The sequence below is a fragment of the Onychostruthus taczanowskii genome, unplaced genomic scaffold, assembly GCF_017590055.1.
Source record: "Onychostruthus taczanowskii isolate IOZ18803 unplaced genomic scaffold, ASM1759005v1 scaffold2, whole genome shotgun sequence".
In the NCBI taxonomy this organism is placed as follows: Eukaryota; Metazoa; Chordata; class Aves; order Passeriformes; family Passeridae; genus Onychostruthus; species Onychostruthus taczanowskii.
In genome coordinates this window covers 8,850,326-8,867,948 of record NW_024499239.1, presented here as the reverse complement: position 1 = coordinate 8,867,948, position 17,623 = coordinate 8,850,326, and the positions used below count along the sequence as shown (strand labels likewise).

Here is a 17,623-nt window from a genome sequence, read left to right as displayed (position 1 = left end):
CTAATGATATGCCATTACCTGGTATGACTGACACCTCTTATTTCTGAGCTGATAGACATCATGAGCTCAACATGTCATATAGAGAATAAATGAACAGCAGGGTGCCAAACAGAAAGTGGGGTAAAAGGAAGAGGTGGCAAAAAAAGAAAAGGTAGGAGTGGATTGTGCTAATATCTAAGGTATTCTGGGAAAATCTCACATACCTTTTTCGTTAGTATTGCCTCTGAATTCCTGTATTTTATACAAGCTCTAAAGTACTATGTACATTATGTTCCAGAATTAATTCTAAATTCTTATTTTGAGTAGATATGTATCAGATTAATGTTACATTTTTTATCCCAAATTTATTTTCTTTTTAAGAATCAATAATTCAGATTCATTACATTGTAATAATTTCAGCAGTAAGACTTGAAGTTTTTATAGTTTCTGAAAATGTTTACTTGCATATGCAATCATTCTTAAGTGAGAAGTCCATTTGTAACAGCCAAAGTAATTATTTTACCTACAGTAATTAAAAGAAAAGGTGTGAAACAGAAAGATATGATACATGTAAATGTATGACTTCCCCTAATTTATCAGCCCAAAGACTGAGACTTGAAACAAAAGGCATAAGTATGTGTAAGAAACAAAAAGTCAGTAGAAAAATACCTCAAGAAATTTTCATAAAATTTTCTAATAAAATTCAATGAGACACTTTATGATATTAGCTTTTTTTTTTTTTTTTTTTTTTTTTATGCAAAGGAGGGTGTCTTTTTTGGTTTGGTTTATAGCTGTTGGGTTGGTTTTCTTTCCTATACTTTTCCTAATTCTGGAAAAATCTTACTTGCTTTATTTAATTCTTTCAATACTACTCTATTTATTTTACAATTTATCCTGCATTTAAGTGACTAACAAATTAACAAGAAAGTCATCAGCTACACAGAATGTCTTCCAAGTGATCAATCTGTGCCAAAGTTGACATTAGACAAGCACTGATACAAAATAACAGACAGAATAGAAACTTTGACATTTCATTTAGTTGATGCTTATGACATCTCAAGGATATTAATTTATCCAGAGCTTGAAGGAGCACAAAGAAGATTAGTGGCATAATTCCCATGTACAGTAATTGAGTCTAAAGACAAAGGTGATTTTATATTTAATCATCTTCCACACACACATTAAATTGCTTATCACTTTAAGATGCCATCTCACAACTACACTGCATACCTGGATAGTTTTGAAGTAATATCTTAAAAAACAATCACCATGCCAAAGCCTATACACCCATATGGCTTTCAATGCATAAGATAATGTGAAGACTATGCATTTAAATTCTTTATGGCAGATCTCAGTGAAGAAAAATTAAATATATTCATGTCCACCTTAAATCAGCCAGTGTCCCGACTGACATTATTTTCAAACAGTCCAGAATTTCCCTTAAACTACTAAAGTGCTCCAGGGAAAACCTACCCAAATTTGAAAGAAATATTATAATGACATAAATAATAAATGCTGACTTGGAGGTTAATGTTTTGCCTAGCATTAATACCTATGAAATTATATGCATGGCTTATATCCATCTTTGGACTGCACCGAAACCTCAGGTTCCCTGTTTGGTGTACGTTCAAACAAACAAACAAAAATCCAAAACAAAACAGAACCCTCCCCAAAAAGACAAGAAAAAAGGGTTTCCTTCTAACCTGCATAGCCTTACTCAGTTCTGAAACTTATACAATACCCTAGAAAGAGTTAAAATTCAGAACACACAAGTTACAATGCATTTCTGACAAGCTATTCCAACTCTGAATAGATGTCAAAGGTATCTATGAAGGTTTTTTGTTTGCCAAAGAGAAAAACACCCTTCATTTATTAACCTATTGTTGGCTGTTCAAAAGACTGTATAAACACTGCACCACTTAAGACAGACTCCTGCCCAATAACCTATCATTGAAATAAAAAAAGCTTCAACTTATTAAAAACTGAGAATTATCTTCCACAATTTTTACTTTCATCTTTGAATTTGTACCCATATTTGAGGCAGAAATACCTACCTCACCTCAAGTTCCAACCTCCCCTATCACTATAAATATGACACAGTGATCTCCGCCAAATATTACTTCCTTAGAAGCAGATATGGATCATGTTTGCTTTGTAAGTATACTTTTTCCTGGACAGTATATTGTTAACTAAGATCAGATATTACAATAAGATTAACAAGAGGACTTATTCATATCCTCTCAAACCTCACCTAGGCAGATTGAGATACAGAATTCTGAGACGTAAGAACAATTAAAAAATCAAGTAGTTTGTAGTAAAAGCTCCAAAGAGGTACTCTTTTTTTACAAGGTGAAAGGAGCTAGTTCCTTTTGAAGAAATCATTATTGGCAGACTAATCTGGGAATAATTTTCTCAGTGGGAAAACGGTTTATAATTAAGTAGTGCTTGTTAACATTTTGTGACACAGACATAAAATGTAATTAATGCACAAAGATATTCCCTCCTTTAAAAACTGCAAATTTACTCTCTTGCTAGCAACTCTAAGTGAAAAAACTCCAGAACTTATCAACAATAATTTTAAGATATGACTATAAAAACTGATCAAATATTTTTTCAGATAGGAACCTTACCTTCCTTTTTCAACAAGCAGCAGGACATCTATTTTCTCTCCATTTTGCATCACACTGCTGGTTGCTGAAAACAAAACGCATACACATTCATATGACCTTCACAGACACATATTTATAGACAAACACATACATGCACGCATATACAGACAGACATGTTTTTTTCAAAATTATTTCCAGTGGCAAAAGGACTGGAAATTCCTAAAATTGCAAAAAAAGAATGCTGCTGATAATGGTAACAAAACTCCACAAAACACCACACCACATTTACATTTAAAAGAAAAACTAACATTATCAAGAAAGTTTAAACGTACTTTTTAATGTGAAAACATGCTACAGTGTTTTATTATACTCAGCTTGTAAATACAAGTTGTAGAAGACATAATGATTCAGGAGTAAGCTGGATTTTGGAATCCATTAACTTTTTGCATCTTAATGGTTGCACATGTGTACAGTAAGATAATGCAAGTTATCTGTTTAGCATGAAGATCATTTCCACCCTTCTTTATGTTGCCTTATGTTATCCCTGCTAAAAAAAGCACCCTGTAAACACCTACATTATACATAACACAGCAAATACATCTGGATAGCTTTCAGTTGCGCCACTTAAAAACCATGCACTATACTAAAACCAGTAAATTAAATGTAAACTGCTTACTAATTTGAAATTCTGAAAACGTAATTTCTCAAAGTATGTGTCGTATATAATCCACACCTTACTTCAACTAATTCCCAGAGAGAGTAAAGTCCTAAATAACATTGCATGTTATATGATGTTTTTGTATCACACATACTCCTAGCCTCATCTATATTTACTGAGTCAAATATCAAGAAGGTAAGTTACTAAACTTCCACAAATGATTCATTAGTTTTCAAGTTTCATTTACACAAATCAGTATTAATAGTGGAGCAGATATACTCTGGAGAAAGCAGAAATCAAAGAAAACAGTATGGATATATAATATTTCCAAGAAATACAATATTAAAAACCCCAAGCAAAACAAATTTTCAACTGAATGTCAAAAGTGTTTCATTTTTATACATGAGATATAATATACAGAGATTTTTGCACGCTCTTATGATTCTGGCAGAGGCAATTACAGTTGCCTCAAAAAAAAAATCAGGAACAGTTGTCCTTATGCCTAATCTTTTAATTCTTAATTAGGATCAAAAGTATTCACAAGCTAAAAGACACCTAGAGGCATAAAAACATTCCTGATTAAAATCCACTTTCATGGTGTTATTTACATCAAATATAAGGTGGCAGTAAATAAACAGTCGAAAACCCAATGGCATTTAGGCAAGCTCCTGCAAAACAGTCCACAATCTGTCAGCATTTATAAAGAGTATCATCAATAAAGACCTAAATTATCTTCTCTATGTTACTTTATTATAAACCTCAAATTATATGTATTTTTCTATGTAACATATTGCCTTGTTCAATATAAAAACAAGTAGGGCACATATGCTTAAAAGAGGATTCAGAGAATAATTACAAACAATGATATAAAATTGGTCACAGAAGACCATTTATACAAATATTCTTATCTCTCCACATTGTGATATTGAGCAAATAATATTTTTTGTATCAGAAAAATCTATTAGTCTGTGAAATAGTTTTCCAAGAGAATTATAATTTTCCAGTATGTTTGAGTATTTTAAAACTAGACCTGTCAATCATCTCAAGAATGTGTTCTGCAGCGAGTATTTCTGCCCTGTCAAAAATATGAGACAATAATCCCAAAAGGTTACATATTATTATTCAATTCTGTACTCTTGTAAGAAAGATACTGCTGCAACTGGAACAAAAACTGTCATCATTCATTTTAGAGCTGTGAAAAATTTCTCTGGCGTGTGCCAAAAAGTAGGAAAAAAAACCCAAGACAGAAATTAACTAACCCCGTATTTAGATAAGAGTTGGAAGAACATCTGACTTATGTGAAGGAACAGTTACTGAGCTTCCCAATATTTATTACTTCAAAATGTAATAGAAATGTCCTTAACTGTGAATTAATCCCACAGCACATTTTCTGAATACCAGATGTTCTTACTTAGTTCTTGCAACCTCCTTAGATATATGGAATCTTCTTCAGCATCCTCCATTTCAAGACAAAAATAAAGGCTCGACTTCTCTATAGCAAACCAGCCTTTTCTCCACTGATCCAGGTTATGGCAATCTTTGTAGTACAGCTGCCCAATAAGGTCACAGTCTCGCTCTAACAAGGATTCAGCCACCGGGGGAACAAAATGCTACCAAAGAAAATGGGGTGAGTCAGATGAAGAAAAAAAACCCTCTGCCCCTAAAAAAGAAAATCAAAATATTGCACATCTACAGGATTCTAGGATTGAGACCACAGTAAAAAAATCTCAGACTTTGAGATATGAAACCCACACTCATAAACCCAAAGATACACTGAATTTAAAATGCAAAATCAAGCTTAACATTTTTTCCATTCATGCTCTACAATTCAAACATTTTTGCTTTTAAACTACAATTGATTTAATTAGTAATGTGATTATTAACATCTGGAACAGTATAAAATATGGTATCACCTTATGAATTTCATTTCAGCAAATAAATTTAATGGAACTGCAACCAAAAAAAAGCTGAAATATACTCATAGAGTATATGTCTTTATATTAGAGCACGTTTAATATATTCTTAAGGTCGGCATTAAAATGCTGTTTCAATTCCTTTCACATTATATTATCTTGTTTCAAACATTAAATCACAAAACTTATTTCTTCCTATTGCACAAGAAACCTTTAAACACAGGAAGGATCAGTATTCATCAAAAATGACTTTTCAAAGGTTTTAAGCTAACAATAGCACTTTATTATTTGTGCAAAGGCTCCTGGCCTAACTGAAAAAGGTAATTATCAGTATTACCTTAGCTATTGCTGAAGTCCATTTTCTTTGTGAATGTGCAGTTTCAGCTCCAAACAGAAAAACACGTTCTGACAGTAAGTATATTTCAAATGTAAAGATGTCCCTAAAGCAAGTAAGAGAAGAAACAGCTGTATTTAGTCTCCAAAAGAGTAGACATACTAGTGTTTTATTTCACTATTTTTTCATTCTTTCATAGATGGATCCCATCTGCATTTCTCCTCCAATTTTACAAGTAGGGCCTAGCTAATAATAAAGCACTTTACAATACATCAGGAACAAAGTACTTTGCAGGTCAATAAGACATGTTTAAAGCCTAGGGTGTAATAGTTTTTTGAATTCCAAAATGGATAAAAATGTTTACATATAGTCATTAAAAATGCACAGAGAATTTTTTGCTTTTGCAAGCTCATGTTATTCGATCAAGCACATTTTTGTGATGCATTCAAAAGATTTTTTTGTATGTTTAATATAAGGTGAACAACCAGTTGAATGGGAAGTTGTAAACAAGTTGAAATGTTGGTTCATAGGGACTTTTAGATGTCATTTGGTCTAATCTCCTGCTCAAAGAGGGATTATCACTATGAGAAGCCTTGAAAACAGTCAAGGACTGAGAGTACTGTTCTTGTCACCAACCTGTTCATGCCCTCCACCTGCCCTTTTGACTGAAGAGGCTTCTCCTATCAGACAGCCTGAATCTGCTGGGGTGAAATACCTGGTCTCTGTGTATCACCTGCCACTCCTACCAAGGTAGGAATACCTTGAAGCTGCTTTAGCTCAAGTAACTCTTAAAATTTTTCTTAAAGGAGGTTCTTGGGTATTTTTCCTTTTAAAAATTACACCACTATTTCAGCACATGAACCCTGTTTATTCAATTTTTAATGGACAAATAAGAGGAAAATGCAAATCAGTTTAAATTGGTGTGGGATTTGGAAAGGAAATATGGAAGTTAGGGTTGGTCACTCTTTAACTTACAAATTATGGTTCACCAATTTATTGTATCATTTTGTCTGTGACCTCTTGTTAGATGCCAAATAGATGGAGTATGCTTTTTCCTTTCAATGCTGAAGACTGAGATTTGTCTAAATGTGGAGATCTGAGCATGAGTCACTTCTATAATTTTCAATAGCCACTTTGAAAATTATACAAACATTTAGTTCTGACTAACAAAACAGACATTTTTAAGGACCCACTGTTTCACTACATGAAATATCAAATCTAAGTCAAGTTTTTCATAAAACTCCTCAATCACAGGTAAAGCACAACAGGAAGTTAGTTATTTCCAAAGAGTGAAGTATTCAGCCAACATGTTTTTTAATTTAGTTATTAACCTAAAATGGAACCATCTGGAAATGCAACAACAATAGGTTAGATTTGAACAAAGAAGAAAAAAAGTGATTTTTTTTCTTTTTTCTGGGTACCAGAGAGCTACTACAGAATAGTGAAGGTCACTTCTCTGTATTTGATAGCATATTGAGACAACACCATGTTTCAGGATTTCTCTCCCCTGTAGTAGTCTAAGTCCTTTATTCCCATTATCTTTTTCAGAAGCTTACTGAATAGACTATGCTGTCTTTGCAGACAATTTTGTTTTGTAACTAAAAGCATTACAGTATTATACTATAGAAAGTTATTTTTATTTTAGGTGCATATACACAGGTTTAAAAATAGTGTTATGGAGTCTGTTAGACAAATACAAAGTATATTTTAAACAAAAATGTTGCACTAAAGAAATTGAGTATCACTGTAAGCAGATTTAGGTCACTCTCCATGTGATGTTTTTCATGTACAAATGGGATCTGAGAGAGTTACAAAAGAAAATATAAGACCTCCCCTTCCTATCACCAAAAAAAAAAAAGCTGGTTTCTTCCAATTAAAAATGTTCATCAGTTCCACTGCTGTCCTCAGCTACAGAACAAAGAATGGATTTCAAAAACCAATACCTCTGTGACCAAATCCAGAAGCATTGTGGAGAGCTCTAGTCTGCTGCATTAGAAGGAAGAAACAAAGCAAGAATTTTGGCTTGAGGCAGAGGTCAATCCCAGGAAGAAAAATTAGTATTAATTGTTCAATTTATCATAATGTAGCCTTTCAAGCACTGAGAATACTCATTATAGATTTAAAAAGAAACTTATGTATCTAATTTAAGCTGCCCTTTTAAATGATCCTAATATTTTCATTCTATCACTATAAAAAAAATCCAAAAATATCACATAGCACTAATTTCTTGAAGCCAAATAAAACCAGCTTTTTTTCTAAATTGCCTATTCAAAATTTAAAAAAAAATGAACAGTTTATTTACTGAAATATTAATTCAGGAGCTTACCCTCTATTTATAAAGAAGCTTGACTTGTGTGCTACAAGACAGATAACTTCACTGATGTCAATCATACCATTAGGAGTGGTAGTTTTATCATTTTCATAGTAGCTCAGAAAGCCACTTTCCAAAGTGCACCATCTTTTGTTGCAATCTGTGATTAAAAAATAATAGGTCAGATTTTCTTAATTAAGTTTTTTTTAAAAAATAGATAAACAGAAGATGGAGAAGAAAGTCTGCAGAGCAACTTCAATTAATTATTTGGTATATTTAATTACAACTAAATGTTTACTTCCCCTTATGACCTAAAATATGAATATAACACATAGCATAGTAATGTCTATTTGCTACTGAAAGTAGTCATGAATTCATTCTAGCTTATGTCTAGTTCTTAGAACAAAATCTGAGGTCCATCTGTTACCACTGCTGCAGAGAAGTGGATCATAAAAGAAAATACTCTTTTTATTTTGTACTGTCTAAAAATTCCTATACAGCTGGCAAAGTACTTCTGAGAATTTGGTAAAACAGATCTGGCAAAAAAAATCAACAAAAATCAAACTAAAAAAACAGTCATAATTTGAAAATATTAACTATGTTATCTGATATTTCATGCTTTTTGTGTTGTTTTCTATGTGGTTTATATAAGTTTTATAAATAGTTTGTACTATTTATTAATATTTCTTTGTATCATGCTATTTGTTATCTAGTACTATCTAGATTCTGTCTAAATACAAATATTAAGTACTAAAATAAACATAAGATAAATGGCTTGTTAATGTATAGGTTTACAGGACCTGAGCACCAAATTTTAAGGTTTTGAATGTTCAGGGCTTTTTGTCCCCCACCGTTTCCTCCCTCATCTTCCAAAACCTATTCTACAAAACAGCTCACTACTTCAATATTCATTAAACTATTAAACTCTCAAGGACAATTTTGGAATATCGAAGCTTTTTAAAGGGCTCCATAAAACCTTTTACACTAGAAACAAAAGCAAAAATCAAACTCAAGCCCCTAAACTTCTAAGCTTTAGTTTTTGATCCACTACATCAGAATAGCACCAACATTTGAGCTCTCTTCCCACTGGTATCAACAGCTGTTAATTAACAACAACTCTCCTCAAAGTGCATGCCCTCCTGCTGAAAACACTGATGCCGCTATAATGAGAAGTACACACAGAGTTGGCTCTCTCCTGTACTGAGACACACATAATGAAAAATGAGGCTGTATTTCCAGGTGTTCCACCTGGTTGGTATAAAACCTTGGTCAATTCACAGCACTGAATGATTTCTTCAATGTCCTTTTACCATTAGGGCCAAGTCTACAAAGGGTAACAGTTTTCTGTGACAACAAGCAAGCACTTAAATTTTCAGCCCTTGGTGCTGAATGCAAGGCTGTCAACTGCCTCAGAGATTCCTAACACTGAAAAAGAGCTTAATTCTAATGATTAAACTGCTTCACAAGATTCTGACTTGGAGCCCCATCCAAACACAGCATTTAAAAAAAAAAGGCCCCAATTTGTCTAAATGCTGTGAGACCATGGTGCTTCCCCTGGCCTCAGAGGCCTCAATTAGGTCATGGCAAGTCAGAACTGCTTCAACAGGAGTTCTCTTGTCTAGAACTAGATAGTTCGGTCAGATTTTTCACGTAACATGACCTTATTTGAATATCTACAGGCAGAGGAGGGAACTGACATTTTCTCACACATATTAGTACTCTAACCCTCAAATTATTTCCTTAAGAGAATAAGAATGAACAATATTATTTCCACTTATTCACAATAATTTTCAATATGAGTATTACTTCATGTTAGTGAGATTTAGTAACAGTTCTGCAGTGAAAGAAGAGAAAAAGATTACATATTTCATGTTTTGAATAGCAAGAAGTACTGTCATACTGCTTCTTAAACATGGAAGTGATAGATTAGAGCCCCAAGGCACGAACAGTTTCTCATTCAAAGTTGCAGGGGTTGTTTTTGTTTTTTAAAGGATCTCATTACATCTCCCGTCCTTGTTCCATTTGTCTCCTTGAACAACAAATGGTCAGGGAAACCTGTCTTCCCATGTATCTGTAAAGAGCCCATCCCAGAAATATCAGTCCTGACAAACCCATGGGTAATTGAACATCAATACAAAAACAAAGGAAACAAATGCCCATCGCCCAAAAAAGCAAACAATAGAACATCTACCATCTTCAAGACACAATCACAATTTTAGAAAACACCTGAGCTGAGAGAAATCTGGTTCCTTTCCATTTATTGTATGTTCCCTCAAGTAGCAAGTGCAATGCTAAGCAAAAGACTACAAACTTTCAAAGCAGCTTCATTTCTGAAATGGAACACAGTCAACATTTCTTGTCTGGGGGCTTTCCTCATAGATTTTAAGACATCCTACTAACAATGCTCAGTCACAGTGCTTCTCCCCCAAAAAGGAGTACAGAAGCCATTCTGTGAGCACTTTCAGCCAAATCTTCAATCTATACAGGCATTTAGAAATATGCCACTTCTAATATGCCATTGTGTCAGAAGAGTTTGCCTTGTATCTGCTCTCCACTTAGCTAAGCACTGACTTCTGGGGTTTTTTATAAACTTCTTTTTGAATATCTACAGATACCCACAGCACAGAAGATCAGGCCTGAACTTGGAGAAAGTAGGATTGAGGTTTTCAGTTAATACATTGTTTCCCAAATAAACTCACAGCAATTTCAGAGCAATCACAGATAAAAGTCCTATTCAGCAGCAGCCCTCTGTCAAAACAGACATGTTTGTAAGAACTGCAAAGTTGCTAGGAAATGCCTGTGATCAGGCATTATCACAGTCATCACCCAATGCTTTCAAGAATTTGGAGCCACACTAACATATAGATTCTTCAAAAGTATATTTAAACAGGAGTTCTATGCTTTAGCATGCTTTTAATATCCATTAAGTATATTAAAGGCATATGCCATAAGAATATGGACATGATCATGCAAAAATATGTATACAGCAGTGCAGGATGCCATGTAAGGATTTTAGAAGCAATAAATTCAACAATAAATCACCACTGATTTTAAAAATCCATGTTATTTGTTTAGATGGAATACAAATGGGAAGAAACAGGGAAAATTATCTGATAACACCTCTCTCTTTCAGAAAAAAAAAAAAGATAGACAAAAAACTGATATGCACAGGAGGCTGTGTATACCTGCTGTGATATACATGCATTATCACCCCACAAAACTCAAGTTGTCATAGAGTCATTGTAGAGGCTCATTTCTACTTGGAAGATTTTTTATATTTGTGAGCTTGAGAAATACCCTACTAAAAATTCAGTGCTACTTGTAAATGACTTCTGTAATAGAATCATTTTAGATGAAAATTAATTCTTGGCACTAATCTAAATATAATTAAAGCAAGAAGTGTTTCTGTTTGTTTTTTATTTATCAATTACTGTGTTAACTGAACAATTTTTCTGAAGTTCCGTTTTTTTCGTCTGTCAACTACTGAATGAAAAGATCAAGACCAACAGTATTTTCTTTATCTGAAAGAGGTCTACTGAATCAAAAGAGGACATTTCTTATCAAAGACATTTCATCTCAAAAAAAGTAATGCAAGAAGTTAAAAAAGAATAAAATTAATCCAAATCATACATATTCATGTGCTATTCAAATACATAAATTGAAAGTTAAATACCTTCTTTTAATTTCTTCTCTGTAGGAAGCTTAGCCACATTAGAAGAAACTTTGTACAAGAATTCACAAAGAAAGGTGGAATGTGAAGAATCTTCAGAGAAGCCACTTTCAGAACAAGGATCATAGTTAGGGAAATCTATTCAAAGACAAAGGAGTAAAAAACACACAGATCTTCAGTTTTATCAGTTAAAGCCATTTTTCCACAAGTCTAAATATATGTCTGTAAATATGCAGTTGCTCTGCAGTATCTTTACTACAACACTGATACAACTTACAGGTTTTATTTTTATAATTAGCAAACATATTGGTTAAAAAACGTGGTTCACATTTTTTATAATGTTGCCATTTTTAACCACTGCTTCCCAAGGTAATATAAAATACTGTTTCCTGATCTACAAAAATTTGATTTTTATCTGTTGTGTAACATACTTCAACAGGAGACTCCTTCTCTTGAAGGATTATATAGAGTTTACCAGCAGCTCTGGCTGCAGACAGACAGCAATTCTGAGTATCATCATCAACATACACTGATTTTCCCTTCCCTAAAGATAAGAACATGATGGTACTGCCTTGGCTGGAGGGCCGAAAGTAGAAAAGACAGGGCCAAGACAAACAAACTTCTCTCTCTGTAGCCTTAGGATGGCATGAGACCATAGGCAGCAAAGAAACCACCCTAGCTACGTGTCTGCACCTGACTGAGCTCCACATCCTATGATCCACTGCATGGCACTGGCCTGAGCAATGCTCAGGCAGAAGTTTAGACACTGTCTGCCCTTGGAAGCCTTAATCCATTCCTGTGTTTCCCACTAATCCTTTTTTGGTTCAGCCTATGCAGTTTCACTTTGCAGAGTGACACAAGCCAATGGAAAGTTGATCCAGGACTACACCCACATAGCTTTTTTATTTTTTTTTTCAGTGTAGATCTGCATGTGAACTTTCTGATGGTTTCAGATACTGTCCAGTGCTCTTAACAGAAAACCTCAGTCACACCCATGCATCTCAATATATTTACTGTTAAGAGCAGCTTTCTGTTTCCAAGAGCCTCATAGCAGCCACACACTGCAAACAGAACTGTTCACTTCCAAGCCAAAGTTTATCATTTGCTCCAAGCTGCAACAGAAGCTGTGATGGGAAAAGAGGTTTCTAGGATAGATGATATTGCAGGTTCAAGAGGTAAGTTTTATTCTGGGAGGGCAGTTTGTGAAAAAACAGCTAGGTCTGTGTGCAATAGATGTAGATATCAAATATTCTTTAAGGAAAAGAAAAAGCACAAGATGAATTCTTTAGACAAATGTTAAAATTATGTACCCAATTTTTTTTCTGGTAGAAGATTGATAATATTGGTAGAGAAGATGATGTTTTTTTCCTGTGCTATAAGTAAGGGTATGAGATTTATGACTTATCACTGTGTTGTCTAAGCCTTAAAGATGATGTCTGAGCAAAACAGCAAACCTGCACACAAGTGAAATTGTGCACTAATAAAATACAATTAATGCCATCACAAATGTGCCTCTATTTGTGATTTGGCACAACTATACCACTATTCTTCAAAGCAAAGCCAATTCTGCTTCTGAATTATTTCATTCTCTTTTTCGTAATAAAAAATTAGATCACAAGAAAAAATGCATAATACCTGAGAACTTATTATGGTACAGGAATTCCATCTGCAGTCTTTGTCCAGCTTTCTTGGCCAATAAGTATGGGGTGCTGTTAACAGGGTCTCCAGTGGCACACATAGCATCAGCCCCACTGAAGAGCAACATCAGAGTTTCCAGCACATCTTGCTTGACTACAGCAGCACACAGGGCCTTATCATAGAGAGGGGAAACAGGAAGACTGTTTAAATTAGAAAGTTACTAGCAACAAATACATGCAATGTAGATGCAAATCCTTTAAACTCTGATATAGCTAGACCGTAAACATTGAGAAGTATCAGAAACCATGAAGTATGGTCTGAATCTAGAAAAAATAGCAACAAAAAAAATCCAAAATATCAACCCAAACCCAGCAAATGTTGCTTTCACAAATTCCACTTGGTAAGGATAACATGAATAAATACAATTGGAGGGGAAGCTTGCTATTTATTTGCATCAATCTACTGAAGAAAAACTCTATTTCAGACCTCAGAAGTGTAACAAAAGAGATGAGATTAGATTCTTAAACTCCATTCCTAGACACATACTGAAATTCCTAGGTAGATATTTTTAAAACCACTGTCAGTCAATAAGGCAAACTACTCTTTTTATCGAGATGTATTATTAAGATATATTAAGATTAAAATGTATTAAGATTTTTTTTATTTTTTTATTAAGCTGTATCTTGATACTTGTTCATCTTCCTTGAAATTTAAACATCTCACCATCCTAAATCGCGAGTCTCCATTTATTTTTGTATGCACAAAGGCAAACATGATAAACTTATTTTTTTCTTTTACAAGATTGGTCCAAAACCTTAAAACCAAAAATATCTACACAATTACAGCAAACTATTCCATTAAAATTTCTATTATTTATTATTTATTTAGTCAATTATTGACTTCTTCTTAAAGGATTAAAGCAAAAGTCACTCAAAATAGGAAGATTACTCCTAGAAAATTTGGCTGTTCTAATAAACATATAAGCACCCCGAAGGCACAAGATAACAGACATGACAGTTCAGTAAAAGTTCTAGAATGACTTGGCAATGAATGCCTTATTACAAGGTAATTTCATGTCTCTATAGAGAATTTGATAACTTTTCCCAGTATTTAAATGATTATTTGACATATATTCTTCCCCACAAAAAACAAACCCCATAATCTCTGTATATCCTTTCAGACAATTTGATTCATGCAATTGAGTGCATTAAATTGCAAAATGCATTAAAACTGTTCTGTATTCATTAACCCTGAAAAATCATGACTCAAACCATCAGATCTAAGATTTTAGAATCAGAACCAAAATATCAAAACTTAGAATTCAGTCAAATGGACATCAAACTTTACAGAGACATTGATAGTTGAAGTTCTCTGTTTTACAAATCTAAAGAATTTGTTGTTTTTTGTAGAAGTAGAGAACACATTTTTCATCATTTCAACTTTTTCATTTCCAGTAAACTACAAGCTACTATATAAAGTGTGTATGAGCTATGTTCACCATTGATAACAATGAATCATCTACTGTATTTGAATGCTAAGTGTCAGACAAACACATAAGGAAGTAATCTAAAGAAGTGAAGTGGAAATTTGCATCCCTAGACTACAATTACATTAAAATAAAGATACATATTTTGATGGCTAAGGAAAACATAGGAAGAACTACAATAACCTTTTTCAAATAAACTAACTGGAAAAACAATAAACTAGGTAGTCATGCAATGACTCCTGCAAAGGCTCCTAAATAACCCTTATTCAACTGTCAGAATGTCACTCAGGACACTCTAATTTCTCACCAGGTTAGCAAGATGACCAAATTGCACAGATACATTATATTCCAAAGCACAGTATGGGCTTAACCATGCTATATTACCTTGTTCAACTGTTCCTTGGTTTTGTAGTGGAAAGGTGTTTTCCTGAATTTTCCCTCTTTGTATTTTTGTGTAATGAATGTTATCCTTTTTTCTGCAGGGTCATCAATATGCAATTCTTCATCTGGAGGAAGATTTCCAGCCCAAAAACTGTTTGCCCTCTTATTTCCAATGACAATAAAGAGCTGGATGAGATGCAGGGAATAAATTAGCAAATTAGTATGAAGGATATGAAACTAGTCTCTAAACAGTTTTCAACTGCTAAAAGTTGAAAAGGAAAGTTATTAAAGAAAAGAAAATTTCCTTCCAGAGACAGCAGCCTCTCTCAGTCACTGCCTATGGTCATCTACAAATGAATAATAAAGCCAGCAGCCATAATTCACCAACAATAGCAGCCAAGATTTGCAAGACAAATCAGTTGTAACACTTCATTATATATTAGAAAATATTAGTTCAATTTCACAGAAGAGTAGCATGTGTTTTAAAGAAAACACTGATGGCTCCAACCCTCTCTATCAGGACCACTTTTTTACCACCACCACTTTTTAACATCCCAAGCAGCTAAGCTGGTAGTGGTGTCAAGTTTCCTCTCTTTTCCCCCTTCTTCATCTTGAGTGCTCTCCATTTTATTCCTTTTACCCCCAAAATATTAGGTACTTGGAAAAATACTAAGAGAAATTATACATTTTGTTAGCAAAAGGAATATTTGGAATTACACAGAGGTACATGATGCACATAAACATCAAGTTTATTGTAACAGCAATAATATTGTAGTACTGTTTAGCAGTTGTATGTTCAGTTTTCTTGTGAGTAAATCAGTAAATACCTCCCTTTCATACAGTAGGTTTCAAGAAGGAAGAAAGAGTTAGAATATCACAACATACCTCAATAAGTTCATTGCTCCAAATGCTTGCATCCATTTTTAGACTCCGGACCTTGGAATCTCTTGGTCCTAAAGATCTGTGTTGTCCTAAAATCCAAGGGCATTATTAACCAAGGTACTTAAACAGGGTTTCTCTTCTGTTTAGATAACAAAAAAAGGTAATGAAGCCAGATTTATTCTACTTGCTATTTTTAAAAAAGGTTGGGTTTGAGATTGGAATAATTTAAATAAAAGCATCAAAAATACACCTCTTTTTTTTAAAAAAAGTAAATTTCATTTCACAGTAATGAATAAAAAAATAGGCTGTCTCATGTAGACTATTTCTAGGAGAGTTTGGTTTGAAAGAAAGCCTAGAATTATAAATTATTTCCTTGAATCTACAGCTTAAGCATATATTTCAATATAAAACATGACAGAACTATATTTTGAGTAGTATCTGAAAAAGCTATCCCTACTGGCAGCAAAATATGTGCAGATGTAAAAAAACTATAACCCAAAATTTATACACTGAAAATTGTTGTTCTTTGGCATCTAGCCTTGCAAAAACCATTCTTTTCCCATGAAGTGTTAGTATGTCTTAATTTCCACTAATTGTAAAGGGAGATTCACCTGAGAGAATTCAATTACCACAGACATGTCATTTATGCATGGAAGTGCTTTAGAATAAGGCTGACCTTGGTATTAACAAAAAAGTTATGCTCATGTTTTGTTTCTCAAAACTTCCACAAGAATAACACTTCAAAATAAAATTTAAAAAAAATTTTAAAAGCCCCAAAAAAACCCCCACCAATTCAAGGACATATGTAGATATGCAAATATGACATTTTGTAGAACCCACATAGCTTGCCATTAATTACTCTACCTGCACACTTCTTACAAATGACAACACAGAGATTGATGGATGCCCAGTCAGGACCAGGAGCTTTACAGTCAGCACAGCTCCTGTTGGACTCATTGAACCAAATCTTCTCAGCTACTTCATAATCAGATAGAGTTTCTGCTATTGATTGCTGGAGTGCTTCAATCCAGTCTTGTTTCTCTCTTTCTGACTCTGCTGTAAAGCTGAAACAATTGACTTTTCTGTGTTATTGATCTTTATTTTAAAGCCCAATTAAACATGGTCTGTAGTCTCCTTATTTATTACATTTACACCCAAAATCACAGTCAAAAATCTTCCTCCACACAGATATAAATCCTACAATGAAATGTATTATTGTGTATTTTTAAATTCAATGAAACTCCCTCTGTTTTAGCACTGTTTTCAACAAAACCACTACCAGTAAAAGGTATGTCACATTTGTAACTTTCATGCAACATCTCTGAGTTAATTTCAGTCCTTTCATGTTACCAATTACCAAACTTAAACACTGAACTTTAACAAAAGCATAGAATAACATAAGGAAACATGGAGAATTAAATGAGAATTAAAAAGAGACTGGGAATTAAAAAAATTACTGGGAATTAAAAAAATTACTGAGAATTTTAAAAAATACTTGCTTTTCATTTAAATTCGTCTTTTTAAAAATTAAATAGTAAAAAAAAAAAACCATGAACATGGTCATCTCTTAAGAAAAAAAATCAAACCAGCTATCTACCAAGTAGCAACAACTTCAAATTGCTGATCAAGAGTATTTTACCTGCTAGCTGACTGAAAGTATTTCCTAACATTTAACAATCCCAGGAGAACAAATAAATTTCCTCCTTCATTACAACATTTCAGTTAAGAAACACTACAACACTTAACAAAAGGCTTTTATTAG

At 33.5% G+C, this 17,623-nt stretch overlaps 1 protein-coding gene across 1 annotated transcript in view; it reads right to left on the bottom strand.

Annotated features, from left to right (window-relative positions):
- ARAP2 (ArfGAP with RhoGAP domain, ankyrin repeat and PH domain 2) overlaps positions 1-17,623 on the bottom strand; it is a 105,546-nt gene that overhangs the window by 37,877 nt on the left and 50,046 nt on the right. The window contains exons 10-18 of the mRNA XM_041402880.1: positions 16,726-16,925; positions 15,865-15,950; positions 14,983-15,165; positions 13,110-13,284; positions 11,478-11,612; positions 7,820-7,964; positions 5,497-5,599; positions 4,658-4,856; positions 2,610-2,673 (exon numbers count right to left, since the gene is read on the bottom strand). Coding sequence (XP_041258814.1) covers positions 2,610-2,673; positions 4,658-4,856; positions 5,497-5,599; positions 7,820-7,964; positions 11,478-11,612; positions 13,110-13,284; positions 14,983-15,165; positions 15,865-15,950; positions 16,726-16,925 — 1,290 coding nt within the window. The remainder of the gene's footprint in view (positions 1-2,609; positions 2,674-4,657; positions 4,857-5,496; positions 5,600-7,819; positions 7,965-11,477; positions 11,613-13,109; positions 13,285-14,982; positions 15,166-15,864; positions 15,951-16,725; positions 16,926-17,623) is intronic.